Source organism: Somniosus microcephalus, chromosome 19, assembly GCF_052327205.1.
Source record: "Somniosus microcephalus isolate GS21.2 chromosome 19, FLI_Smic_1.0, whole genome shotgun sequence".
In the NCBI taxonomy this organism is placed as follows: domain Eukaryota; kingdom Metazoa; phylum Chordata; class Chondrichthyes; order Squaliformes; family Somniosidae; genus Somniosus; species Somniosus microcephalus.
In genome coordinates this window covers 33,536,154-33,551,575 of record NC_141005.1, presented here as the reverse complement: position 1 = coordinate 33,551,575, position 15,422 = coordinate 33,536,154, and the positions used below count along the sequence as shown (strand labels likewise).

The window sequence follows — 15,422 nt, the reverse complement described above, 5'->3', positions numbered from 1 at the left end:
GTATGCTAACTCACTAGACCATTCAGCCTCCCAGTAAGCTGGGTTTTTTGACAATACAACTGGACATAGTTCAGAATGTTCTGTGATCATATCTTTCCTTTAGAGTGGTTCCACACTGAATATCGGATATAGCAAATGAGCACATATCACAGAATCACAGAAACCCCACAGTGCAGATAGAGGCCATTTCGGCCCATCGAGCCTGCACCGACACATATCCCACCCGATCCCCGTAACCCCTACACCAACACATATCCCACCCTATCCCCGTAACCCCACGTATTTAATCCCCCTAACACTAAGGGTCAATTTATCATAGCCAATCAACCTAACCCACACATCTTTAGACTGTGGGAGGAAACCGGAGCACCCGGAGGAAACCCACGCAAACACGGGGAGAATGTGCAAACTCCACACAGACAGTCACCCGAGGCTGGATTCGAACCCGGGTCCCTGGCGCTGTGAGGCAACAATGCTAACCACTATGCCACCGTGCTGCCCCATATAGGAGCTGGTACCCTGACTTACCTACACTAATTAGTAGAATTACTTATGCAAGTGAGATAAACATTGGCCCGGATTGTGCAGTAGGAATAATGGTGAGGCTATCAGCGCTCACCATTATTATGGAGTAAATCGGACAGCAACTTTCAGTGTCCACACATGCGCAGTTAAACGTGGAAATCCAGAAGTTGGTGTCCGATTTACCCTGCACCTCCATAAGCTTCGCCACACTAGTACCTCACCAAGAGACTTGGCATTAAAACACATGAAGGGTGTGAAGCTATGGTACTTACCCAGTAGATACCCACTAAACACGCCAGAAAAAGTTAGGGCTTGTCCATTCAAGTGTAAGTGAATTTTTAATGGCGTGATAAGTCTTAATTAATACTAAACAACCTCGCTGGCACTGAAAATTTACTTTTACAAGTGTAGAATCTCATTCCTTCAGATTTTAATAATTGTTCGAGATTTTAAAAATATATTTTTTTACTTTTTCTTTCTGCCTTTTATGTCTCTCTTTCAATCCCATCTTTCTTTCCCTCTTTTTACTTTGATTTCTGTAAATTATTTTACATTAAATTAAATATCATAGCTTACACTTCCTGGTTTAGACTCTGCGTGCATCAGTAAGAATTCTTCAATCTGATTGGTTGGGGGGAGAAATTCAGTAGGTTGCGCCACCCGTTAGCGCCTTAAGAGGGCGCTAAGTGGGTCGCAAGCCAACTGGCGCCCGGGCGCGGCACTGCCCACGCCTCCCGCTAAATTCCACGGGACGTTAGTGGTGGCGCTAACTGTTAGCGCTGCGCCGCTGCCGATGATGTCATCGGTGTGTGCAGCGCCCCAGCCGCGATATTTGGCAGAGCCCCCTGATTTACCGCCGGACGCTATGTCCGACGGGTTCAGGGGGGCCTACCTGCGGCCGGGGAGGCGCAAATTAAAGGCGAGGTGCGAGGCGGCCATTTTTGTTGTTGGCCGCCTGCCAGCACCTGCCTGCGCTCCCGTCCCGGCCTCCTGAACCCCCCCCACCCCCCCCCCACCGCCCCCGCGCGGAGTGCCGGCTGCGCTCCAAGAGCCCGGCCCTTCTCCTCGGTGCCGGGCTCTTTTGCCTGCACTCCCGATCCTCGGGGGCCCAGCTGGGCCCCAGATCGCACTACACAAGGCCCCTCCCCTTTAAGAAGGGGAGGAAGGCCTGCAATACCGCAGCGCGACGTGCCGCAGTAGTGCCACGATATTCACTCGCAGCGCCCCAAGAGGGATGCGGGGCGCCTCCAGTAGCGCCGCGCTTCCCTTTGGGGTGCAACAACTCAATTTCCGGTGCAGGGGCGCGAATGTTTCCGGGGCGCTACTTTTAGCGCCCTGGCGAGGCTGGCGCCCCAAACGGGGCTATACTCAATTTCTCCCCCATGCTGCTCCTTGCCCTGCTCACACAGGTCCTAGGTCCCCTGTAGAGGGCGCCATACTGAAGTGGCTCTCTAATAACCGCAAGTTACCGCGCAAAAGCCCACTAAAAGTCTGTGGGCAGTTGCAAGTGTAATGAAAGGCAAACGCCATTCATTCGCCGCTGACCGCAAAATCCAGGCCAATATGCCTCATGTCCTAATACAAGTTATTTTTAATGTATTTTCTGCTTTGCCCCTTTCTTTCCTCCCTACTTCCAAGTCTATACCAGTGACATGTGAGGTGCACCAACATAAGCGGAGGTGAATCTACACAGAGCACTCTAAGAAACCAGTAACTCACTAGGTGCTGAATCGAAGGCATGATCCACATTCAACCACTCCACAGTGCTGTTTGTCATAGTAATATGGCACCACAACAGTAACAACTTGCATTTATATAGCACCTTTAACGTAGTAAAACATCCCAAGGCGCTTCACAGGAGCGTTATCAAACAAAATGTGACACCGAGCCACATAGGGAGATATTGGGGCAGGTACCCAAAGCTTGGTCAGAGGTAGGTTTTAAGGAGCGTCTTAAAAGGAAGAAAGAGAGGTAGAGAGGCAGAGGTTTAAGGAGGGAATTCCAAAGCTTAAGGACTTGGTAGCTGAAAGCAAGGCCGCTAATGGTGGAACGCTTAAAATCGGGGATGCACAAGAGGCCAGAATTGGGCGAGCGCCAATATTTCGGAGGGTTGTCAGGCTGGAGGAGGTTACAGAGATAGGGAGAGGCGAGGCCATGGAGGGATTGGAAAACAAGGATGAGAATTTTAAAAATCGAGGCGTTGCTCATCCAGGATCCAATGTAGGTCAGCAGGCATAGGGGTGAACGGGACTTGGTGCGAGTTAGGACACGGGCAGCAGAGTTTTAGATGAGCTCAAGTTTATGGAGGGTGGGAGACGGGAGGCCGGCCAGGAGTGTGTTGGAATAGTTAAGTCTAGAGGTAACAAAGGCATGGATGTTGGTTTCAGCAGCAGATGAGCTAAGGCAAGGGTGGAGTTGGGCGATGTTACGGAGGTGGATATAAATGGTCTTAGTGATGGCACGGATATGTGATCCGAAGCTCATCTTGGGATCAAATACGACACTAAGGTTGCGAATAGTCTGTTTCAGCTTCAGACAGTTGCCAGTGGCTAGGGAACGGAGTCAGTGGCGGGGACTGAAGGCAATGGCTTCTGTCTTCCCAATATTTAGTTGGAGGAAACGTCTGCCTGTCCAGTACTGAATGTTGGACAAGCAGTCTGAGAATTGAGACAATGGAGGGGTCGAGAGAGATGGTGGCGAGGTAGAACTGGGTGTTGTCAGCATACATGTGGAAGCTGACATTGTGTTTTTGGATGATGCCATTGAGGAGCAGCATGTAGATGAGAATTAGGAGGGGGCCAAGGATAGATTCTTGGGGGACTCCAAAGGCAACGGTGCAGGAGCGGGAAGAGAAGCCATTGCAGGTGATTGTCTGGCTAATGGGAAATATAAAAGTGACAATTGTCATCTCACTTTCCTCTTCCCACCCACCAATTAATAAATATGAATTCAACATCAAAAGAGCCCAAGTCTTTTGATGTGGTAGTTGTAGACTACAGTTATAGGTCTAAATCTGAGCTTCAGCGGACATTCATCAAGTTTACCTGCGATTACTCAGTAAGTTCCATCAATAGAGGCTGCTAGGTGAAGCACAGCAACAGAGACAAAAAATACAAAATTCCATAGAAATGATGTTTAAAAACTCCATTTGTAACTTTACACAGAAATGAGGCAAACATCAATTTAAAAATACTTACGTATTTAACGATTGACTCTCCCTCCCTAATAACTGCTGTGTAATATCATTGCCAATAAATGTCCTTCACTCCAAAACATCACTGACATACAGAAGATTTAATGTCACTGGAGGCAAATAAATTACAGCAGTACTAAAAGTATATTCATTGCAGACAGGATTCAATTTCTACGGTTGCTATTAAAAAGAAACTAGATACAGGTACATCATTACGGACTATTGTATAAAAGGAAAATAAATGTAGGCGTGGGGCCATTTTACCAAAAATAGATTCATGGAAGAAAGCTATCCACATTCCAATCTTATTAGCTATCGGCACAACTCATCTCCTAAAGAAATGCAACAGCTAACTAGTCATTATAATTTATTGAAATGACTCAAAGATTTTTATTTCGTTTTTTTCCTCAAGGTTTGCAAGATTCCTTAAAGGGAAAGTCGTGGAGATTTACCTTTTGTTCAAAACTGGCAAATAACGTTTAACTTAGAAAAGTGCAATGTTTTGCATGTGGCCAGATCAAATGCTGAACGTGCACACACCCTTCATGGAAAAGAACTAAAGCTGTGTGAGAGAGAGATTTTGGCATTTTAGAGGATCACTTAAGATTCATCACCAATGCCGTGAAGCTATAGCTAGAGTGAATAAGATGCTAGAGTGCATTTATAGGATGATTAACTATAAAATGATACATGCTATTTTGTCTTTGTACAAGATCTTGGTTAGGCCTCAGTTAGAACACTGTGTCCAGTTTTGGTCTTCTCACATGGTGGATGAGATGGAGTCTTTGGAAAAGGTTCAGGGGAGGGCCACAAGATTAATTCCCAGTCTAAAGCGTCTAAGTTATCCAGATAGGCTCAAAGAGCTGGGTCTATATACTTTACAGAAGTGTAACCTTTGATTAAGGTTTTGTAAGATGATGAAGGGACCAGATTGTGTTTGTGTAGACCAATTGTTTCAACTGAATTGCTTAAGGAGGACCAGGAGTCACTCTTACAAATGATGCAAGAGCAGAACTAGGTTGGATGTTGAGAGGTTCTTCTTTTGTCAGAGAATAGTGGACCTGTGGAGCAGGTTCTCGGCTCGTGCACTGATTCGCTGAATTCCTTGAAGCGGGAGCTGGACCCGTTTCTGGCTGGGGCGGAAATCTCCTCATACAAGGGGTGGGTACCTGGTAACATTACTCAGTGGTCTCCTGGACTAGTTTCGATTGCCTAAGAAGTTCGGAGAAGAATATTCCACAGTTTTTTCCCCCCTAATTGGGAATTGGGGTTTTATCTGGTTTTCCACCTCTCCCAGGAGATTACATGGCTTCCGGATGGGGAGTGTATGTATTGTGATGCACAAGGCAGCACAATTGTATGGGACAGGGTGAATCCACCAGTACATCTTTTCCTGTCCGTCATATTTCATATGTTCGTAAATTACCCCCTCATTTTATGGAAGAAAGTAACAGAAGAATTTTGGCTTTCTTTGAAAATGCTAGTTTTCTTACTGGCATTTACATGAAGACCTTTGAGCATGGTCTCGCTCCCCGTTAGGCTGATTGGAGAGGGGAGGGAGTCATCCTGGAGTAATTCCACTTTGAATCAAAGGCCCCATGGCTTTATAGCAGCCCAAGAGCCACTCCAGAACACCACACTGGACTGGGGAACACCCAACAAGCACAGGAAGATTCTGGCTGGGGCGGAAATCTCCTCATACAAGGGGTGGGTACCTGGTAACGTTAGGTTGGGTGATTGGGCAGAAACATGGCAAATGCACTATAATGTGGATAAATGTGAGGTTATCCACTTTGGTGGCAAAAACAGGAAGGCAGATTATTATTTGAATGGCAATAGATTGGGAGAAGGGGAAGTGCAAAGAGATCTGGGTGTCCTTGTGCACCAGTCGCTGAGGTAAGCATGCAGGTGCAGCAGGCGGTTAAGAAGGCAAATGGTATGTTGGCCTTCGTAGTAAGAAGGTTCGAGTACAGGAGCAAGGATGTCTTGCTACAGTTGTACAGGGCCTTGGTGAGACCGCACCTTGAGTATTGTGTGCAGTTTTGGTCACCTTACCTGAGGAAGGACGTTCTTGCCATGGAGGGAGTGCAGCGAAGATTCACCAGGCTGATACCTGGGATGGCAGGAATGACGTATGAGGAGAGATTGTGTCGATTGGGCTTGTACTCGCTGGAGTTTAGAAGATTGAGAGGGGATCTCATCGAAACCTATAAAATTGTCAGGTCTGGACAGACTAGATGCAGGAAGGATGTTTCTGATGGCCGGGGAGTCCAGAACCAGGGGTCATAGTCTAAGGATAAGGGGTAAGCCATTTAGGACTGAAATGAGGAGGAATTTCTTCACCCAGAGAGTGGTGAACCTGTGGAATTCTCTGCCACAGAGGGCGGTGGAGGCCAGTTCATTAAATATATTCAAGAAAGAGTTGGATATATTTCTTGAGGCTAAAGGGATCAAGGGATATGGGGAAAAGGCAGGGACAGGGTACTGAATTTGGATGATCAGCCATGATCACATTGAATGGCGGAGCAGGCTCGAAGGGCCGAATGGCCTACTCGTGCTCCTATCTTCTATGTTTCTATGTTTCTATGATTTGATTGTCTCCATGGTGGTTAAAAAAAAAACTTGACTATCTTTGAAAAACAAGAGAGGGGACAAAAAGTATTCCTCTACTCTTCTTTCCCTCCAAGGAGACTTCATACATCAACAGAGCACCATAACTATCACTACACAAACCTTGCCTATCAGCAATAACCAAAGTAACATCACTTTATAGGCATATGTGTGGTGAGGGAGAGGAAAGAGAGAGAAAGAGAGCAAGATGGTCTCACAGATTCACACATATAGAAAGTACACAAGTGAATGTGACTTGGATTGTATGCTGTAGGAGTGCACAATGAAAGCAGCACTCAGAGACCAATGATCTCAATGTAATTTTCTTGACCAATGTACGACTCTATTTCCATTCCTCCTTTATAATGAGATTGTACCTTTGGCCATGGGATTATTCATCTACCGTCATTGACACTATTGATATAAAACCACATTTAAACGATGTTATACTAAACTTAGTATATGTCACTAAAAGTGGAGAACATGGGAGGGAAAGATAAATGAAACATATGTTCCAATACCATGCAGCTATTAACATAATCATTCAACACAGCAAATTAATGCACAAGTAAATAAAACTGCAGTAATGGCTTGGTGTTTTGCTGAATTAACCTAGATAATTGTCATTTATTTTAATGTTTAAAAGAGTTGAAAACTAAACATGTAAATATACTATTAGACAGAATAAATGACAAATGTAAACTTCTATTTCTTGATCACAAACTGTTGTAACAATATGAAAATACATTTAGATGTAATTTAACAGAAACATTTGTTTTGTAACAGTCAATTGAAAATAGAAGCAAACTTGAAACTTGAGAGTCAATTGAAACGGTCAATTTGATCCAAAAAGGAAAATTGAACTAGCAATGTTACTCGCAAGTAAGCTAGCTGCATTCTACAGCATCCACTTCCTAGTTATTTGCCAACAAATGTGTTGAATTTATTATAGCAGTAGCAGTTCGAAGCAATTCAAAATCTCAATTAGTGCAGCAATACACACAACAGTATGGTTATGGTCAACCAATTTCTTAATACAGGAAACTCTTTTATCCGGCACCGACGTGGTGCCGGTTGATCAAAAAGTCCAGATTATAGAGAGGTATACTTACTAAGGTACGAGAGCCCCGTACACGGCCACAGATCCAGGCATCCCTGTTGCATGGCAACAGGTGCAGGAACCCCGGTTACACGGCCACTAATATGAAGTAAAACTTACCTGAACCTACTCCTGAATTTTGCCAGTTAAGAGAGATTTCCGGTTATTTAGGTGCCGGTAAAGAGAGTTTCCTGTACTATTAATCCTTCAGCCACTTTGTCCCCATCCTCTAGAACCTCTGCCATCAGCATCTCTGCCTTGACACCTCACTTCCTGCTTCAAAAGCCTCCTAAAAACCATTTCTTTTCAACTATGCTTTTTCTCCTTCCTAAAACCCAACTCCCCCTTCTCCTTCCTACTCAGCCTCCACCAATCTGTAAGCATTCGGAGGCCATCACTCTCTGTATATGAAGAGAATTACAGAGCTGTATGTTGTAATCATGGTTAATAACCAAAGCTAAACAATTAAGATCAATCATAAGGATGAAATTAAACATACAAGTGGATGAATTATTAGACTCAAATTCTGCCAAAAAGTTTCCAGGTATAGGTTTTTGACTGCTGTGTATGGTGAGGATTTAAAAAATAAATAATTTTCACCATAGCATTTATTGTAAAACTGTCTGCAAATGTACAATTTTTCTCCCCCAAAAATGTACTAAGGCAAAATATTAGAAGTGGGGATACTGTGAAACCATTGTGTAAACTGAAATTAATTTTTGTGCCTTTAGTTCTACATATATGAGATTGATATAGTTCTGTCTGTAGATTTGATCTAGCATACAGAAAGCAATGCAGTCACTTCTGGGAGTGGTTTCAGATTGATTAAATAACAAGGGTTACCCATAACAATGGGCAAGTTCAACCAAAACCCCTGAAATGGCTACAAACTGCTTCTCTGTAGATCCAAATATTACAAACAAACAAAGTAAAGTAAGGGCCAGCAGATTCCAATTAAACACTATGGGGTAGATTTGACCTTTCAGCCGGTCGACCTGTGGAGGGAGTTAGCCATCTGCCCGGTCCGGTGGTGAAGAGGCAGCTGTGATTTTGAGGCCCGGGCCTCATTTGATTACAACTGGCAAACTGTGGACACCAAATGGGCATCCTGAGGCAGTTTGTCAGTTTTGGGCCACGGGAATGTCAGCGGACTGGGATTCCGGCAGCAGCTGCTCTCGGAGAGTTGGGGGGGGAGGCAAGACCGAGGGAGGTGAGCAGTAATTTTACTTACCTTTCCAGAGCCTCTTTGGCTCTATTGCCAGTGAATTTCCTCAAGAGGTCCACTGGACTTAGTTATATTGGGACCTGCTGATTTCAGGAGTCCCGGCTTCCCTGGCTCAGTACAGACCTAGTGTATCACTGGAGCTCTGGGCAACCAGCTCCCCAAAAATGGTCAGGAGCTGCATGGCGCAGGCAGGCACCGACGATATGCCCGTGGTGGCCAGGATGCCTGCCAGTCCTACCTCCTGTTAGTGTAACTGTGGATTTCCGGTGCCTATATAACCACAAATCTCAATTTAACTACTGAAAGAAAAGAAAGAACTTGCACTTGTGCCTTTCAGGACATCTGAAAGCACTTGACAGTCAAATAAATGCTTTTGAAGTACAGTAAAGAAACATGAGATAAATGACTGGAATATATGTTTTTGGCAGTGTTATTTTAGGGTTAAATGTTGGCCAGGACAGCAGGAGAGAGCCCCTGCTCTTCTTCGAATATTGCCATGGAATTTTTATGCCCACCCAAAAAGGGAAGCTGGGCCTCAGTTTAATGTCTCACCTGAAAGAAAACACCTCCAACAGCACAACACTTCCTCAGTATTGTACTGAAGTGTCAGCCTAAATTGTGTGTTCAAGTCCCTGGACAGGCCTTGAACCAACAACTTTCTGACTCAGGGGCAAGAGTGGAACCATTGAGCCAAAGCTGACACCTATTTGATTGTCAATGCGCTTAAGTATCTCTGTTGGTACCAAATACAAATTCTTACCAAGTTGTCACTGGCTCGAGTGATGCAATCATACTGAACTCACCTGTGTAATTTGAATCTGGAAAGTGGTATGAGGGTTGCGGAAATGAGTCTTATAATGCTTGACAGCTTCATCACGTCTATTGAAACCGTTGCGACAGCGATAGCAGTGCCAATGTGCGCCTTTAAATTTCTTTTCTCCTTTGATAGTTCCAACGATGTCACAGTGGTTACAGCAGCGAAGAATCTTTAAACCTAATAAGTATGAAAAGGGATGGCCATTAAAGCACACATTAGGAAGCCCTACATAAACTTTAGTAGAATTCGAAGTGAATCACTAAGGTAGGCATGAATTTGTAAATAAATAATTTATTCCAGCAACTGGACAATATATTCATTTGGATATTGTCCTTTTATCATTTGAAGCTGGGTTTGATTCCAGCCTGGCTGAATGGGAAGAAAGCCTCACCGCTCTGCCTGTGACAAGCTTCTCATGTTAAGTGAGCTTGATCACTCTTAAGCCAGGTCCTAATATGGGGGTGGGGAGCAATACAGCCACAAAATTATCTACAGTTCAGCACAAAGAGGCAATCTCACTCTGAAAGGTCATAATACTGGCTAGTTAGAGAAATGAAAACCTTCACAGTAATGTTGTCGCAGATTCTCTTCTGACATTGGGGTTAAAATAAGTTGTTGAGGTTGACCAGAAGGAGCTTTAGTCTACACTTGGCATAACCTGTAACTAACCCAGGAGTGCTTAGAGACTAGGGCCTAGAAATTCAGTGGCCTGCGCCACCAGTTTGCGCCCAAGGAGGGCTTTTGCGCCAGTCTGCAAACTTCAGGCGAAATTCAGCGGTGCGCTAATGGCGGCGTTAGGCTGTAGTGCTGCGCCGCCACCGATGACGTCATCGGTGTGCGCAGCGCCCCGTTTCCGCGAAGAACGGCATATTAAGTCGCGCCCGCCTCTTCAGCGCCGGCCGCAAACAGCGACCGGTACACAGGGCCTACCTGTGGCGGTAGTGGCGGTAATTAAAGTGGAGGTGCGGCCGGCCGCTTTTTCGGCAGCCGCCTGCCCGCACCTCCTTCCCCGGCCTCCTCCACCACCCTCCCCGCGGCATTGCCGGCTGATTTCCGGGAGCCCGGCACTTCTCCGTTCTGCTGGGCTCTTTTGCCGGCACTCGCGATCGGGGCTCCGGCTGCTGCAGGCACCTCCCCCTTAAGAGAGGGAGGAAGGCCTGCAGTACCGCAGCCTGCCGCTCCGCTGCGGGTGGCGCTGCGGCCACTAGCGCGCCGATAATCAGTTTCAGCGCCCAAGCGGGGCGCCGAAACCCCTGTTTAGCGGCCGCCTTCCACTTGGTGCGCTGACACTGAATATCCCGCTTGCGCAAGTGGATCCGCGCGCAGCGGTAATTCCGGCGCCCAGACGAGCTGGGCGCCCCAAAATGAATTTCTAGGCCTAGATGCCAAAAAGTGAAAAGTGTTCTATTCCTCAGTAACAGATCTCATCGTATTTTTAACACCATTTTGTAGCTATATTCTTGGCCACAGTTTATGTCTCTTCCTTTCCCTGTAAAGGAAATCTGTATAGTGACACCAGTTTGCCAAAAGTGGGACCACTGTTGGCAAACTAGTGTCACTATTCAGATTCACTTTATAGGGTGAAACCCAGATGAAGTTAAATATATACTCCAAGTATGCCAGGCGACATATGGTACTAGTGCTACCTCACCAAACTGTAAGCAGTGTGTTCATCCCAGAGATTCTCCTAGCTGTGAGCTCTTAATCTCAGTTGGGCTATCAGAAGTCTTAGGTAAACACCTTCTGTTGACTCAACAGCAGCACTCCCAGCCACCTAAAAGCAGGTAGTTTCTTGATTCCATCGATCAGACAACGGAGGTTGGTATGAAGAATGGGAAGTACTAAAACGGTGGAAAAAAATGATAAAATAGGGTAAAACAAAGAAAAAGCAGGACATTGTGGCTGACCTGAATTTGAAAATAAAGCGAAGCAAACATTTCAATTCAGCTTTTTGAATTCTTAATCTCATACTGATATAGCACAATCAGCTGTACTAGAACGAGACTATTTATTGCATAGTCATAGAGTCATAGAGTTTTACAGCACAGAAAGAGGCCCTTCGGCCCATCGTGTCTGCGCCGCCCATCCCTCCCTGTCCAGTCTAATCCCATTTTCCAGCATTTGGTCCATAGCCTTGTATGCAATGGCATTTCAAGTGCTCATCCAAATGCTTCTTGAATGTTGTGAGGGTTCCTGCCTCTACCACCCTTTCAGGCAGTGAGTTCCAGCTTCCAACCACCCTCTGGGTGAAAAAGTTCCTCCTCAAATCCCCCCTAAATCTCCTGCCCCTTACCCTGAATCTGTGCCCCCTTGTTATTGACCCCCCTACTAAGGGGAAAAGTTCCTCTTTATCTACCCTATCTATGCCCCTCATCATTTTGTACACCTCAATCAGGTCCCCCCTCAGCCTTCTTTGCTCCAAGGAAAACAACCCCAGCCTGTCCAGTCTCTCTTCATAGCTGAGGCGCTCCATCCCAGGTAACATCCTGGTGAATCTTCTCTGCACCCTCTCCAAAGCAATCACATCCTTCCTATAGTGAGGCGACCAGAACTGCACACAGTACTCCAGCTGTGGCCTCACCAGCGTTTTGTACAGCTCCATCATAACCTCCCTGCTCTTATATTCTATGCCTCTGTAGTAAAATGCCATTATCACTAACAGCTGCCCTGGGCAACATTTTATATCTGATATAATCTTACTACTGCATTACTAGCATTGTCTTTTCAAAGACTGCTTTTGTTGTATCCTTAAATCCAATACTCTTCTGGGAATTTGAATAATTCACAAATTACACCGCTTCTGTCTGCAGCTATTTTAAGTACAGGCATGAAATGACTACTTAATGCTAATCAAACAGAAGAACATGCAAAGAAAAACTGCATGCAAATTTTTCAAACTTAAATCAGCCTTTACACAGAAACAGAGATACAGTATTCTAGTCTCTGGAAAAATTTAAAATATGCATCTACCAGGCCATTACTGCTTACTTAAAATGCTGTAAAAGGAATTTCACTTTGATTTCCATCTGTGCACAACAGAGTGATGTGCCATTGCAGTGCTCTATTGGCAAGTTGTCAAAGAGCAACAATTTAAAATCTGCAGTGCTGCAAGATCACTGCATTTTAGCAGTACTGTGCGACTTAGCATATATATTTTGTACATTTAAGGCACGAATGAGCTATAATGGAACTAAATGCTGCACCATTCTGCTTTAATATTAAATATACACACATAGGAACAGGAGTAGGCCATTCAATCCCTCGAGCCTGTTTCGCCATTCAATGAGATCAGGGCTGATCTGCGACCTAACTCCATATCCCCACCTTTGGCCCAAATCCCTTAATACCTTTGGTTAACAAATGGTATCAATCTCCGATTTAAAATTAACAATTGATCTAGTATCAATTGCTGTATGCCATAGAAAGTTCCAAGCTTCTACCACCCTTTGTGTGTAGAAGTGTTTCCTAATTTCACTCCTGAAAGGTCTGGCTCTAATTTTTAGACGATGTCCCCTAGTCCGAGAATCCCCAACCAGCGGAAATAGTTTCTCTCTATCTACCCTATCTGTTCCCCTTAATAGCCTGAAAACTTCGATCAGATCACCCCTTAACCTTCTAAATTCCAGGAAATACAACCCTAATTTGTGTAATCTCTCCTCATAATTTAATCCTGGTGGCCATCCATTCGGTCTATTATGTCTATTCTGGCTCTTTGCCAGAGTAATACAAAACTGATCACAATGCCCAGCTCTCTCCCCGTAGCTCTCCTCTGCTTCAAATGTTTATCTTACTCTTCCCTTAAAGATTCTGGAAAATGATCTCTGCCTCAACTACATCCTGTGGTAAATCATTCCATCCACTACATAAAGAAAGTTCTCCTAACCTCTCTCCTCACTGTCAGTGACACCCCAATCAGAGGAAATAGTCTTTCTTTAGTCAGCTTATCAGCGCCGTTCCTAATTTTTAAAACTTCCATTAAGTTTCTTCTTAGTCTTCTCGACTCCACTGAAAATCGTCCCTGTATCTCAAGCTTTTCTTCATAACTATAGTTTCTCATCCTCGGTATCATCCTGGCGAATCTACTCTGCATACTCTCTTATGGCTTTAATGTCCTTTCTATAATTAGGGGCCTGAACCTGCATAGTACTTTAACTGTAACCCAATCATTGCCTTGTACAAATTTACCATAAACTCTTTGCTCTTGTACTCTATGCCCCTACTTGTAAAATCCAAAATGTCACCAGCCTTTTTTAAAAAATCTGCATGCATTCACACTTTCAAGGAATTAAAAATGTGCACACCTAAGCGCTTCTGTTGCGCCACACCATTCAGTATCTTTCAATTCAATGCATGCTCCCATTCCTTGTTTTATTCCTCCCAAAATGCAGTATCCAACCCTTCTCTACATTAAATTGCATCTGTCACCTGCCTGATTATTCCACTGTCTTCCTAAAGTTTTTCTGTATTATTAGTTTTATCATGTTACCTTTAAGTTTCAGTTTAGTTTTAATATCTCTACTTATCTAAGGAACCCTATCCTTTGATGCATCCTCTTTTTGCCTTAAGAATATATTTATTTTGTACCATCTCCATCTCATATCTGAAGATTCCCCACTGCTGATCCATCCTCCTGTTTGCTAACTTTTCTGTCCATCTAACCAAATAACCTGCTGGTAACTGTATACAAGATGCCAATAATTAGCCAGAATATTAAACTGATCATTTTTCTGGACACAAGAACAATCTGCACTTATATTGCCATATTTTCCAGAACATGAAGCTTTGATTGCTGTTGAACGTCAACACAATAAAATATAAAGATATATCTTGAGACCTTTAGAATTATGTCGAGTGAATCTCCAGCAGCTAGTACTTTTTGAAAGTTACTTTTACTTTCATTATATAAACAAAAAGTATTGAGTGTAACCACCATCATTGAAGCTCAAAAATAAGGAATATAAATGAAAGTTGCACACAACCAACTATGAAGAGAAACAAAGCGAGAAATATAAATACAGAGCAAGAATGACAGACAAATGCAGACAAGGACAGAGATACAGTTGGGAGAGCAAAATTACCCCAAGGATTCATTTGAGCCAGGCACTGGGTTACATTCCATCGCTGCTGTTTCATCTATAGCTTATGTCTCCTTGTTCCTTCTATGGCCTTTTATAATCTGAAACCTTGGCCCCGATATTTATGAGGTGAAGGGGAGGGAGCAGGGGCATGTGTTTGTGGGAGGGAAACCGAGAAATGGCAGGAATGCGAAGGTCCTGTCAAATTTAACGGCAGGATCTCATTATTGGGTTTTTTTTTACTCCGTTTTCCCACCCAGCAGCCAGCCAGATCGAGAGGCTGGCCAGCTGCTGGGTTGGGAAAGCCAGCGGTAGAAGGCCGCAGCCGGGGACCATTGGGGATGGTCCTCAGCAACCGGAAAACATCATGGGTTGATCTGTGGGGGGTGGGAGCACCCCTGCTCCTCGTGCCACACTAGCAGTGCTCCAAGAAGGACCTACCTGCTTGATCCGGCTGCTCCCACCTCCCTTTAGCTGCCAGGTTTCCCCCCAGTCCTGGGACGCCCCCAAACTCGCCGAGGTTAAAATGGAAGTAGGGGTGTTCACAGCAGGTTATGGTCGAGTTTCACATAATTGCCAATTTATCCCCCCCCCCCCACCCCGCTCCCAACCTTCTCCCGCCTGTCACTGGAGGTTAAAACTCCCTCCCCACAATCTCTGAAATTAAAAAAAATTAGATTACTGCATTATTCTTGTTACAGAACGTTGCTGGTCAGTGCAGTGCCGCGGTGAACAGAATTAATATCCTATATGGTCTTTTCCTACAATCTCGAATCGGAAATGAGACTAACTCAAATCGCAGCTGTGTGCCGACGTACAATTTTTGTCACTGACTGGAAATTCACTACCACAAGGAAGAAATTCTAAGTGAATTATGT

The 15,422-nt window shown here is 44.6% G+C and overlaps 1 protein-coding gene across 3 annotated transcripts in view; it reads right to left on the bottom strand.

The window, feature by feature from the left end:
* LOC147104295 (uncharacterized) overlaps positions 1-15,422 on the bottom strand; it is an 89,308-nt gene that overhangs the window by 34,412 nt on the left and 39,474 nt on the right. For all 3 annotated transcript variants that reach the window (XM_085961487.1, XM_085961488.1, XM_085961489.1), the window contains exon 3: positions 9,456-9,646. In XM_085961487.1, the coding sequence (XP_085817613.1) occupies positions 9,456-9,646 (191 nt within the window). The remainder of the gene's footprint in view (positions 1-9,455; positions 9,647-15,422) is intronic.